The 14,902-nt window shown below is 36.8% G+C and overlaps 1 protein-coding gene across 11 annotated transcripts in view; it reads right to left on the reverse strand.

The window, feature by feature from the left end:
- SEMA5A (semaphorin 5A) overlaps positions 1 to 14,902 on the reverse strand; it is a 446,528-nt gene that overhangs the window by 235,577 nt on the left and 196,049 nt on the right. For all 11 annotated transcript variants that reach the window (XM_075416809.1, XM_075416808.1, XM_075416805.1 and 8 more), the window contains exon 6: positions 5,860 to 5,922. In XM_075416809.1, the coding sequence (XP_075272924.1) occupies positions 5,860 to 5,922 (63 nt within the window). The remainder of the gene's footprint in view (positions 1 to 5,859; positions 5,923 to 14,902) is intronic.

Below are 14,902 nucleotides of genomic sequence, written 5' to 3' on the forward strand. Positions count from 1 at the left end.
AAGGTTTAACTAGACTCTGAAGTGACAGATGCTGACTGAAATAATACACTGCTGTCTCAAGAGATCAGATGCCAATTTTGAAGACAGATCAGGCCAAGGGAGGAAGTTGGGAAGAAAACAGGAGAAAGAACAGGTTGTTAGTAACACAAGTATGTTGAAAACAGTACAGATAGAATTCTTGAGATGTTCAGATGTAGATTTGTCGCTACTAGTTTCATAATTTGTACAATATTTTTTATTAGACGCATCTACTTTTCTGTTAATTTGAAGTTTCTCAAGAAATTTCATTACCTCAGTGCATAGATGCTCACCCCTGAGGAATAATTTTACATGTATTTTACTCCATTACAATGTGTGAAGGCTTTATGATGTTCTTTTCTCTCACTTCAGAAGCTAGAAACCAACAGCAATTTCTACTGTTTATTCAGACAGAAAGTCTTCCTACAATACGAAAAATTCCCTGGAATTGTATGTAGGAAAGATTCAAACACTCCTCCTGCAAAAATCTATGTCCCTATCTAATAAAATTAACAAAGACAACAACATGCTTGGAGAAAATAAAGTTTCCTAGAATGTTCCATTTGAATGCTCTCTAGCATTCAGTCACAAGTTAATCTCATATAAAGCATTAAAAAAACTGTGAAAATACAGCCATGTAATTCTAACTGATATTAAGTGGAATCTTGTAAGTAAATTCATGTAACAGTAATGGTGCAGAAGTCCCACAATCTGGCTTGCAGTTATAGTAAATATATTGCTTATTTATCTTGAAAATAGACTCTCATCCTGGAAGACAAGAAATATAATCCTGGACAAATTGAACAGGCACAAAACAGACTGCAAAAAAAGATGGGTAAACTACTTAATCTCTGAGAAAACTCTCATAATATATTATCTATACTTTTCCTCCTACAGAATAAAATTAAAAAAACCTCACACCACATCCCTCCATAAAATCTCAGAAAAAAACACCTCTTTAACAAAGTAACCTCCAGAAGTATATTTGCATCTGTCTGTCACGAAAATGTAGCTTTTAAACAGTTCTCTTTGAGCCTTTAAAGGTAAATGTCAAACATCTTAGAATTAAGATTCAATTCCCAATGGGTTAAAGTACGTCCTTATCTTGAATTTAGCAAAACTATTCTTTCAACCTAGCAGAAGCTAATACGCAACCATATAACAGAGTTGGGCCGTGCAAAAAAAAAAAAAAAAAAAAGGAAATTCCTCCTTTTTTTTGTGGGAAGGGTGCTCAGGAAGGGTTACAGAATATAACACAGTAATTTATTCATCAGGCTGTTTCCATCCTGCCCTTTGCAGCAAGCCATGGAATGTAAGTGTAGGAAAAATAAGTGGGTACTGACATTACAACCCATCCAACCTCTCCTCTTCATATTCCAGAGCTCCCTGAAATAGTGCCATTGCCTAATTACTTGCACGCTGATCACCCACTCTTTCTGTTCAAAAATAATGTTCATTTTTTAAACTCTAACATTCCTGTGATTCACAAGATTCTTCTCTTTAATGGTGCCAATTCCTGTGCCAACTTCACAACAATCCATACTGCAACAGGGCAAATAAGATATCTCCTACCAAATTTTTGTTTGGTACATAGCACAACAAAATCAAAACCGGAAGAACATCTTTTACAATTGGCTGTTTCCTTCACATCACAAATTCACAATATACAAAACCAACTAAAAAAAATTAGTCATGAAAAAAACAATCACCACCCAAAAACATATTGAAAAAGGTTATTTAGTCATTTGCATTGTTCAGAGTCACTTCTCTAGCTCAGCTGGTTCATTTTTTAGATATGCAAAAAAGACATGTGTGTCGTAGAAACATCATTGGTGAACACAAAAGACTTCAAAGCCAAAGTTATTTTTAGTTTGGAGGGTGCTGGTAGGTTTGGTGGCCATCTTTTACGTAGTCTTATTCTCCATTTCATCTTGACCTCTATGCCACTGTACTTTCCTATTCTCCTATAAAAATATCTCTGAGAGAAATAAATTAATTTAGCAAGTTCTTTTTACTTTTATGTCAGCATACCTGAAAGAAAATACAACTATTAGAAACAATTCAGCAGCCAGGCAGGCTAGACTGCTACTTAAGTTTATGATCAACTTGACAATTCAAGGCCAGTCTGGCTGGTTATACATTTGCAGCAATGTTTCTTGTATAGGCTAACATTTTAGACACATCTGTGTTTAATTTTTTAATGCCCTTATTGAAAGTTCAGATGCTAATTCACACAGCCATTAGAATCTTAAATAAGCAAGGGCTAAGAGACTTTGAGAATTTACTATTTTTTTTTTAATCTCTCTTCGGTTTATTGTATTTTTACTGTGTGTATTTATATTTTTCCTTCATAACAGTCCCTACCACAACTGCCAGTCTGAATGGCCAAATTTATTCTCTTAACAATGTGTGGTGTTTTAGACTTCTAAACGCTAACGCATCCTGGCCACAAGGACATCATTTTGTCTGGCTTGCTCCTGGAGTCACTAGTTATTTTAAGCAACAGCTTAAATTGGTGGATAAATATCTGAAGTCTCAGTAACAAACATCAGCCTTCAAAAGTCAAGCGTGCATTACAGTGTCAAACGTGACAGATGTCCCTGTATATTTTCCCCTTCAGCTCTTTTCCCTTGTTGGCTTCTAAAGCATAAACCTCAGAACAACAACTACTGCTAACAGCTAGAGGCAAAAATTCTGTGCAGCTTCTTTCTCAAGAACAACAACAAAAGAGAGCTGTGTTTAACTGACCATTATCTCAAAAGTACTAGAGTTGCTTCAGGGTTCAAAGCTAGATTCTGGTTTCAGGGCACTCCACCAGCAAACTGACTTAGTTTTGCTGCCTGAACTCATTGCCCCATGCTACTCTGTGGGCAGCAGAGCTTCAAGAGAAATCAGCATTTGAAGGAATAATTTACTCGCAGCCATGCTTGTAATCCTCATCTCTCCTTCACCACAGTCTGGGCTGGCTTTGTTATTTTGTCTCCAGTCTTTCCTGTCTCTTCCCTGCAGTCACACATGTCTGTCCCGAAATCTGAAGTCGCCCTGAGAAATGTTACAGAAATGCAAGCCCCAGCAACTCTCCAGTTTGGGCTGGATCTATCTATACAGCAACAAGCAAGCAAGCAAGCAGTTTTTCTGATAACAGTAACTGGAATTGTGTCTCCCAGGGGATTTCCTCTGAAGACGGACAGTTCACTGTAGCGCTGGAGTGAAGTCCTCCCGGTCTGATAATTCCCAGTTTTTCCAAGGGAAGGCTTTGTGGTTTGACTAGGAAGAGGAGCACGCCACAGATCAGGTGCTTTCCTGTAAGTCCTCCTTATACAGAGAGTATAGTGACCTTGTTTTAGTATTAGGCATGAGGCAATAAAAGACAAACATCATCAGGCTATCCCTTCTCTGGCCTTCAATTTATCCTTTGTTTTTAACCTTGATCACACCAGCAAAAGCAAGAGAGGCATGAAAAGTTCAAAAAGACTCAGCTGTCGATCCAGCTGGGTAGGTTGCCTCAGTCAGCATCTCTGCATTCCCCAGAAACTCCTACATGAAGCTTCCAGGCCACAAAGTCTGCACACCAAAAAAAAGCCCTACGGTAACAATATGAAAAGAACTATTTCCTCCCCTCAAACATAATGAAATATAAGGATTGCACTTCTCTTCTGGATCGTGAATGAGCAACAAGGCTATGGATACTAATGAAACACTAAATCTTTATCCAGCTAATAACAATACTAAGAAACAATCTCACAGGTTGTTATTAGAATAGCATATATATTTTTTTACAGTGACAGCATAACTTCCAATCACCGGCTTCTTCAAAAGGGTGTGATGAGCACGAATGAAAATATGCACATACGTACTACATCAAGGTCCGTTCTTAAATGCATTTAACTAGTATTGAGTATTTCTCCTAGGAAAATTATTTAATAGCAACACATGCTTCTGCATTGTTGAACTGAATATGGATTTTACACCACAAACAGTAAACATAATATTCAAAAGGACACTACTATAGCCTCAAATTCACCATTAGTTTCATCCATCATGTTAGATCACAGTCACTGCACTGTGACTTTCAGACAAACTGAATGTTATTGTCACAGTTCTAAACTCAGAAAATCACTGTAAAACAGGCATGAACTTCTAGTTACATGTTGCATTCCTACCATGATAGTTACCACTGTATAATACACCTTGATCAATGCAACCTGTCATATTCTATTGTCACTTGAGCATGCTCTCTCACTTCAGAGTATTGTCATCCAAAAACTAAGGAAGAGGGCTCAAGACATAAATTACATGAAGAAGCATAAATCTTCTAGGGAGAAATTACAACTTACAAACTGAAACATCTGCTTAAAGTATGAGGTCCCAGAAGTTCTTTCTTTTCTCTCTACAAACTGACAAGTAAGATTGTAGATCAGAACACGTGCTAGATGCTATTTCTGCCATTAAAGTCTTCACACATAACTTCAGTCACCAGAGTATGTCTACTCAAGGTAGAAATCTTTAAGTAAAATCTAACCCATTTCTTTTCTCTACCTATTAGTACCTTCTATATACCTAGCAAATCCTGCACCTTAATAGCTAGTGACCAGTAATTCTTAAATACATGTTTCCCACACTGGGATGGAAAGAAAGGGAAAGGAAAAGGATCAAGATGGCAATACATTTCTTAATGCTTTTCCCCAGTACTGTAAACTCATTTCTACAGTGAAAAATGTTCCTCCATAAAGACAATCATCTTCCATGCACAAAGTGTTACACTGCACATTTACTACACTTGCTTTTTTTTCCAGTTTTGTCTTTTTCCCTCCTCACATTGCCCTGCTTCTGAAGCGAGGCCATTCTTTTTCTTCAGTCTCAAACAGAAATGGATAGGCCAAGGGCACACTGCAACATTATTTTCCAGCACTTTGTAAAAAAAGCTGGAAATTAACTTTTTAATGGGAGAAATTAAACAGTCAGTGATTAGATGACTATGCAGAAGAGACTCCTCCTCTACTAGATGGTAGAAGCATTTGGAATATGTTTTTGAAGTACATCAATACTTTTTGCACATCAATAACATACGTCGATACGTTCTACCAAACGTGGGTCCTGAAAGCAAGTGTGCTCTTCTGTAGTTATGACTTTTGATGTGTTTTCCTTTTATGATTTAACTCAATTAACTCTAATCATTAAACACTATAATAATTACAGACATAGACTGCATGCATTTCTAACTGCTTGTATAATTAATACGATCACTACCTTCAGCTTAGGACAGCCGTTACAGAACACAGCATCCATGCAGGTTTTATCTTAGCATTGCACTTACCTGTGCTGAACAAAAGAAATTGTAGTTGGCCATATAAGGAATTGGTTCTGAATACTAAAAATATTTCAAGTCCCATGTCTAAAAAGTTAGTGAATTTCATATTATTTTCTTCATAGTATCAGTAGATATGAAATATGAATGTTCCTAAAAATGCATCCCATACACAGGGAAATAAATCGAGGATTTTACAAAGTAATTACATAGTTATTTGGGATTTACAGCACTGAAAATGAAGTGAGAACACAGCTCATTACATATGACACTTTGTAGAGTCAAAACAGTAAAATGTTGGAAACTAAAGTGCTTGATCATTTCAGAAAAGAATCATGTGACTGTACCTCTCACCCCACACTCCCTATACTGTTTTTTATTCCTTTGCTTATAAAACAGTGTTAGACTCCTTTCCTACAATCTCTTTGAAAAGGGAGACAGTAAAAATGCATAAGGTAGAGATTTATAAACTGAATTACACCTGCTATTAACACATAAATTCTATTAAAGCAGAGCAGCTGTGTCATGCTTACCTTTGATTTGCCTTTACTGTAACAGGCTCTTTTAGTAGCTTCATCACATTGCCATTCCACTGCCTGCAATCAACAGGAATCAGTTAGAAATGCAGGGAACACAGAAATATAAACCTCAGAGCTATCTAAGACCGTGCTTGAGATATGTGCTTCAGGCATACTGTGATCAGCTGTGGGTGATTCTGTCCAGAATTGCCTTACAAGCTTTTTTCTCCTTAGAACTGTAGTTTTGCTGAGGATGGTTTTTCAGTGTCTTAATCTGAAGTGAAGCTGGCCACCCCATGATTCACTGCACCTACCGCTACAGGAGAAATAACCACAATCACATTTGATGCTATTTAGCCACTTCAGTATAAGTCTCATTAAGGTAAGCAGTTAGGAACACAGAGAAAGGCTGATGGTCTCTCCCCAGCAGAGTTGGGCTGCATCAACACAGCGTCTGAGGTCAGTGCTGCTGAGAGACTTTGTGCCATAGGAAAATGTGCCCTGTTGCTGTTCTTGCAGTATTCATCTCAAGCATCAGACAGATTCTAGTTTCTCAAGGTACGACTGCAGCACTAATCGGAAGGACTAAAACATCCATTCAGAGAAAGGAACAATGGGTAGACACATACCAGACAGCACTGAAATGAAGCACTGTAAAGTAGAAGCAATTTATCCTCCTTTTTGAGCCGTCTCTCTGCTTCAACAGATTTAAGCCAGAACTGTAATGCCCAGTCTGCATTATTGCAGTTTCACTGCATGAGTTAACTCCAATTATTGCCATATTTAAGATTCAACAGCTATGACTTACGAACTCTATTGTTCAGTGGACCGGGTCATATGCTTGGTGTTTATGTCCCAATACACATACATATTCGAATGTCTGTATATGCTGCGTGGTCAGAGTGCATTTTAAACCACTCTGCATTCTTTCATCTCAACAGTGCACATCCATGTGTTCTTCAGATAAAAATGCACTATACGTTTTATCAGGAAGAACTGAGATTTCTAAACTAACCACTGCCGCTTAATTATTGAAACTGCAGCTTTTTCATTTTTATTTACCAGGAAATAATAAAAGACCATTCATTAAAATTTAATATAGGAAATTTTTTGTACCAATCTTTTAACAGTGACTACATTAATAGCAAGTAGTCTCTATAATTAATAAAAATAATAGGCTGAAAGCCTATTTAAACTGAAGGGGAAAATGCTTTCAGAGCAAGCTATGCAGTACTCTTTGATTTGTGTTTCAACAGGCCCAAGAATGGCCTGTTTTTTATTTCAGGGAACAAAAAAAAGACTTATAAAAACTAATGCCATTATGTGTCTCTCCACCTCAAACCTTCTCATTTACAGTGTTTGCTTTTGCAGATGAAGAACTACAGCATATTGGGGGAATATATTGAAAACTTCTGGAAGAATCCACTTGTGAATGACCTCAGCATTTATAATAAACTGTATCTATCAGCATGAAAGAAATCTCATACTGAGTTAGATAAAAAAGCAGCATTGTGTTAGGCAAAAAAGCAGCAACGACTTAACTCTTTTGACTCTGTAATGCAAAATATATTTACATCCATAACAGAGATCACAGTACAAAAGACTGTTCTTGGGTGACCAATGTAAGTTCCTAATCAATCCATTAGGACACCCTGAACATTACATGGTACTAGATACAAGTATCTGATACAGAATATATTCTTTTTAAACAACACAAAACATTTCAAATGCCTGGAAAAATGCAAGAGTTACCAGTAGGAGGTTAGAGAAGGAAGATTTAGTAGAATAGGTGTGCTTGATAGGAAGGTTTGAATGAAAGTTCTTGCCAAAACTGAACTGAGAAGAATATGTCAAGCATGAACAGCAGGAAGTAAGAAGATAGAAAGATTGGATTAACGATAAAATCTTTATCAATAAATCAATTTTCTGTGACAAAACACCCAGCTTTCAATTGGCTCTAAGTGCATGGTAAACAAGTAACTTGAAGGAGAAGGACGTGAAATGCAAAAATTACACTATGTCACAAATCAAGCAGATTAAGTACATTTCTCAGGCACTGAAAGTTTTGGAAAAGAAAATCAGCAGACTTTGGAGGTAGGAAATTCAGAAGCCAAAACTGACAGTTCTTCAAGCTGTCCACAAAATCTGAGAAAAGCATACAATACATCTCTGCAAGCAGGTCATGGTTGGGCAATTTGGGAACTCCAAGCACTTAGTAATACAAGTAAAATTTAAAGTCAGGCAGAAGCTTTATTAACTCTGACCGCAGAGAGAGAACACTGGGACAGTTCCCTCTGCTCCCCTGTTCTCTGCCAAGTGATCAGAGAGACCCTGGCTATATACTGTTTCAGAAAAAAAGAAATGGGAAGAAAAACAATCGTTTCAATGTTAGCAAAGCCAGGTATCCATCCCTGTGAGGGATGGACTCCTTCAGGTGTTTGCTAACTGCCGCACTCCTGAGAAGGAATCAAACAGTAAATAATGTGACAATACAGAGATATGGCTCTTGGTGGAGCCTGTAGGAGTGGCACATCCAGTATTATCTCAGCTCAGAAGTGGTGAGCTGGAAACAATCACAGACTGTTAGCTTTTAGTCAAATGTTCCTTTAGTTAAGATAAACATCTTAGCTAGACCTCTCAAATCTCAAATATCAATAATCTTACCACCACATCACAAAACCACTAATACCATTATTAGTATAACTGAAATTAATCTTTCTTTTCTTTCGTTGACATCCATGAAATATATAGATTTAAACAAACTTATTAAATATTAAATCATTACGTAATATTTCTGGATACCATAGTTAACAGCACATACAAGAACCCAAATAGTATAAACCACTCTAACTATATATAGGTACATATGCTTGCAAGCTAACCAAATGGCAAACTCTCTAGGAAAACCCTGTTCATGACAATATATGTCAAAGGAGTAATATTATCTGGACAAGAAACCAGTGCAGACACGCTGGTGACAAAGCTAAGTGCAATCTTTGAAATCCAGTGTACTTATAGTGTTATAGCCCGGGGTTCCACTGCTGGAGGAGACAAAAACAGAGCAGGCTGCAACTGAAAGGCATCGGAAGAGAGCTGAGTAGATCACACTGTTGCACTTCGGTCCCTAAGGCTTCTGCATAGTTCACTAATGCCTGCATGTGTCCTATTGCTGATTAAATGAAAAGACCACGTATAGACAAACATTTCTATATATAGCTCATTTTTTTCTTCTAATCTTCTAGAAATTTGGGGGAGTTTCCTACAACATGGAAATTCAGATATTCAGCTTAGCCTACTGGTAATGTACAGGGGGAAGAAAGGTAGAAAATTCCCCAAGTGAAATGTCATTTCAATGTGGACAAAGAGGAGAAATATGTGTCCTGAATCTTCAGCACACACAGACAAAAGAAAAAGTCCCAACAGAATAACAACAGTGTGTTTTTTGTCCATAGAAGATTATGACTTTGAAGTTCTAATTCTGAAAGACCAGACGGACACATAATGGATTGTGTTATTTTAGAAAGAAAGTGCAAAACCAGGTTTACTTGGAGATGTCACTGTTATCCACTGCTTGCGTTAAACTGACATCTTCTCCTGCTTTATACCATTTGCTGACATTTCCATGAAGTTCAGATGAGCAGTGCAAATATGATATGCATACGACGTTGGATATTTGATTCACTATGAAGGACTACACAGCTAAAGCTTATCCTGTTAGGATCTTTTCTTTCCTACATTTCTTTAATAAGAAGCTCCAATTTTCACACAGCAAAATACAACCTTCAGCATTTGGTGTCCTGTTTTTAATTAATATTATAATTCTACTTAAGCTGGCAACAAAATTCATTGAACCAAATTATAGATACTAAAGTTGTTCACTCTGGGGAAAGAGGAAACAGGGATTTGAACGCCAGTGCTAGCGAAAATAAGGATGGGCAGACATCAGCTATTGCTTCTACGCACCTCCACAAAGAACATAGCTGAAGAGGTTAATGAGTAGGGTTTAAGGTAGCACATCAGCCTGTTTGTGATAGCAAGTTGACACTATGTACAGCGGCACGGCTTTTACAAATCCTGCTATCAATATGGTCTTTCACACACCTCTATAAAGTTAATGGTTGGCTTAGTTTGTTTCTAATTTCCCAATCTTCAGCATAACTACATTCTAGTAGACATAAATAAACCTTAATTGTGTAACAGTCACCAGCAGAGCAGTGTAAAATGTATGCGGTAAGATTTTCAGCCCTTTGAAAGTCAGTGTGGCCAACTCTAAAGACTGAACTCGACAGGTACAACGTGAACTTGAACCAGTGTACTCCGATGAGGAAGCCACTGTCCACTTTTGAATACATACCGTTTTCTTCAACTAAAAAAGAAAAATGAACAAACAACAAAGCTCCATACAGATCTGACACAAAATCAGACTGAACGGAAACACGGCTTTGGTGCACGCTGAACTCAAAGTTTCAAACTGATGGCAGGCACCTTTTCGTAAAAGCTCAATTGTAAATAACTATCTGTGTTTTAAACATTACATCACTGATGTTTGTAAAGTGGGTCAAAAACCTCAGATAAAATCTCTCCTAGCATTTTCAAGGGGTAGTGGGAGGAGAGAAATTCCAGCCATAGAAGAAACAAATTCCAACTCAAGCTACATAATGAAACCATTATCTTCAAAATGAAGAAAAATATACATCCAACATCCATCTATGTTAAGTTAAAACTTGCAGTATTAAAATGAATCTTATTCTTTGGAATAACAAATACATTTCAGTAACTTGTCTGTCTGGATGAACAATAAGAGTTTTGCTTAAAAGTTAAACTACTGTATCTTCAGCTGGCAACATAAAAAAATGCAAAGAAATTAACTGCAAAGGAAACCAAAACAAAATCTTCAGTCTAAACTGATTTATCCAAATACTTTAGAAGAACACTAAAAGAGAATCATGGAACATGTAGAAGCAGTGAATAATATTCACGTGTCCCTCCCATTTAAGATATAACTGTCAAGGGGTTCTCTTTATGCCCAACGTACAGTAACAAAGTAATTCCCTAGACAAGACATTTGGAGGTCTCTTCCAACCTAAATTATTTTACGATTTTCCAGAAAAATTACAGAATACAAAAAGGAAAAAAAATCAAAACCCTAAGTAACTAACTTTAATACAGACCCTTTCAACAGTCATATCTTTATTCAGTAAATGCAGACATGAAATTTGAACACAGTCAAGAAAAGACTGGTCAATTAGAATGTGTTAAGTGAGATATGTATTAGTTGTACTTACCTATCAACAAAAAGTACGTGGCTTTCACCTACTGTGGAAGCTGCCCACGTAACTGAGTACAATCAGATCTCCTGGAAGAACTATGCTCCTATAGCTACACAGATATAATATATACATGTAGACAGGTACACATTCGTATGTATTTTTATATATAAACTTCTTTGAAGTGTAGAAACACAATGTACTATATTACATTTCACAGAGAAAGAAGTTAATAAGTCAAGCACCTAAAAAATGAACAGAACGGTATTCCAGACAGATGGTCCAGCACTTCTTAGGCAGATGGCTCTGCTAATTAGATACTGGCAAAAATAACATTAAAGAAGATGGTTTAATTACACAATGCCAAAAATTAACAACTACAAGATATTTCTTTTTTTCTTTTTCATTATCTGCTTGCTTTCATCTCTTACATCATGTATTTAAACAATACTCTGGGGAGCTGGGGTATAATGGCAATAACCATAATAATATATGTCAACAAACATAAGTAATATCGCCTTTCTGTTCACATCAGTCCAGCAATGGAATGGCTTCAAAAAATTGTGATTTGTTTGACGAGGGTGTCTTGCAGCCTGCCTAATTAGCTCTCAATGAACATGTATGCTGGAGTCCAAAAGCTGAGTTTAAAGAGGCCATAAAGAAAGTGTCACAATCATAAAGGCAAAGAAGGTAGCCACAGAGAAGTATACCAGCAAGACATTAGCAGCAAATTAGCAGCCGCCGAGTCAGTGGCGGTTTTGATGGTTACCAGGAATTTTAAGGCGTGCTTTGGTATAATTACATCCCTGCTTCCAGCAAATACATAAATCCACTTAAGAAAGATTTATACCTCTCTATACTTCACAGGAACCATTTTCCTTCCTTTCCACAGAGTCATGACCCCTCATTCTTGCAGCCGTTATTGCTGGTGCTATCTTGCCAATAGGCTCCTGACAAACAGTCAGCTTTGGAGAGTGATTATCCTCTGTGGAAAAACTAGAGTAAAATATTAAAAAGGGACTTACCTTTAACACAGCTTTCCTTTTTGGCTCACCAAAAAGGGAAAGTTGGTTTCTGGGGGCTATTGCATCCTGGTTAGGCTTTCACACGGAGTGACAGGCCAGCAGCTCATACAAGAAGTCCAACACCATATGAACAATTTTACTAATTGGCTACAATCACTCCAGTATCTTGCTACCAATTACTGCATGTAACAGCCAGTTCTTGGGGGAATAACATTATGTGTGTTTTCATTTGCTCAGAACCAGCTTTTACTGTTCAACCACAGTTAGAAAATTACAGTTTCTTATAAAGTAAGCAGTGTGAAATGTATGAAAATAAACATGAAATCACGCTTGAATTTTCCAGGGTTTGGAATTCAATAAGAACTCAGATCCCCTGACAGATATATAATTTTGTACTTAAACCAAGTAATATCTGAAGCTTTATATGGTTTCAAGGAGTTGATGTCAATTTTACTTCAAATCTACTGGCCTGAAGTATATAAAAAATTGAAGAGAGAAGTACATACCCTGCCACTTCATAAAGTAGCCAAAGTTTTAATTAGTTTATGTTATTGACTATACAAATACATAATTGTTAAAAATGGTCAGAATTAATAGGATAAAATTAAAAGTTAAGCATATCAGAGAAGAATTTGGAGTTACTACATCTTTTACAAACCCTCAGTGTTGGGCTACTCCACTGACCTTAACGACACAAGACTACCCAAGACTGAACTTTCACAAAATCCACCTACCCATCCACCTGTGCATTCCTCTCTTAGTCTTCTGCAAATACTTCTAAATGTCACAAAACATCCATTTGGTTTATGTTTACCAGAGACAGAGGAAAATGCTGCTCCAAACCTGGAAGTTAGCAACTCAAAACTTGAGTATGTTCGGAACTAGGGTTTTCAGTCGTGCTCCCAGAGAGTTATTCAAAAAATCGTAACTGTTGCACTGTGACTTTCAAAGTTTTGAATGTTCCAATCTGGCATTTTGAAGCTTTTATAGTTTTTATGGACATTTAAAAATTGAATGCAGGATTGTGCTGAAGGGATAGAACAACAAAATGTTCTTGCATTACCAAACTTGGCAGCCATTCAGCAGGTAGGAATGAGATTTCATAACATATTTTTAATGCACATTCTGAAATTATACTACTTATAGTAAATTTAATGTATTGAATAAATTATATGGGAATCCTTTAAGATTTAACATCTGTGTTAGCACACTGAGTTTTAAAGCTTTTCCTGCTTTTTGGAAAATAAGATTGATTTTAGTAGGCTCCAAGACCTTTTGAAAGCAACATTTCATTTTATGTTTTTTTACAAATAGTGTTGTAAACTTCTAGGTGCTGATGAGAAATGTCAGGATTCTTTTTACTTTGAGGAAGGGAAAGGTACTTCAATGTAATTTCATACTCCTCAACCCCCCAGGAAAAATAACAGAGTAAGCAGAAAAAAGAGTGTCCTGACATGAGAGAACCACAAAATGTTGGTTTAGACCTTGAGTACGGGCAGGCAGAAGTTTATTTTCTTGCACATCCCACTCATTGCTGCTAAGAAACATGGCAATGGGAAAGGAGGAGGCGGCACCGGAATGCGGACCATCTCGTCCCGTGCTAACTCCTGTTCAAGACAGCCATGCTGGCGTGGGATGTGGCATTAAAGAAACAGCCTGGCAATGAGCGCTTCTTACCTTTCAGCCACAGACAGTCCAGGAAGGTATGACACTTCAGGAGACTGTGCAAATCAAAAACCTGGCTGAAATAAATCCTGAGAGGCACAGCGAACATACTGTATCTTGCCCCTGAGATGTCAGAGGCAGCTGTATTATAGCTTCCAGATACGAGCTCACAAAAACAGATGAACCTGAGAGGTATGGTGGAGGATGAAATTTGAAACATCTTCTAAGTCATACTGAATAACCGAGACTACAAAAAAGAAATCTTTGTATATCTATATGTACGTATATAATTTTGTACGTAACATCTCATTAGGAAGAGAATAGCAATGTTATCATAATTTTCATTTGTCTTTTTTACTTATTTATCCAAATAGTTTTGCCATTAGGCTTCAGTGATGACAGGCTTGACACTGTTCACAGTAATACACATCTATATTCCTAGAGAAAATACTACAGTGACTTTACAATAATTGTTATCTACAGTAATCAAAATATTTTTAAAAATTAGCCTAAAAATGGCATTTTACAAGACATCAAATGGTCAAAAATCATTAAAGGAACTTTAACATATATACATCCATTAAATATGCAACCAAATCAAGGTAAGAAGATTTTAGACAAACGAAAGCAGAGAGAAAGCAGAATGCTAACAACAGAAGAAATGTAAGAACACAGCTTATCGAGTGGAAAGCCAGTGAAGAAATAAATGGTTCAACAGCAGAGAGACACAAACACAAGATTTTCTACATCCTTTTAGTTAAATCAATTGACGAGAAAGGTGATATTGAAAATCAAGATTAATTTTTCTTCTTGCCGTTTAAGACAAAAACATAGATGTATAAGACATTTAAGAAAGTGGTTGGGGCAAAACCACTTTTCTTACTGGAACACAGTAAGAAAAACACCACCAAATTTCCAAAAAGTTGGCAACAGAGTTGATGGCAGCATGACTGACAGTTCACTCAGGAAAAGAAGAAACAAACTAATTTGTTTCAGTTATGTTTACTTTAAAATAATTTGATTTAATTTGACAAACACAAAGATAATCTGAGACAGAAAACAGCAAGAATGTGGAGAAGAATAAAAAGTAGAGAGGCACGT

This window comes from Opisthocomus hoazin, chromosome 3, assembly GCF_030867145.1.
Source record: "Opisthocomus hoazin isolate bOpiHoa1 chromosome 3, bOpiHoa1.hap1, whole genome shotgun sequence".
NCBI classification, from domain to species: Eukaryota; Metazoa; Chordata; class Aves; order Opisthocomiformes; family Opisthocomidae; genus Opisthocomus; species Opisthocomus hoazin.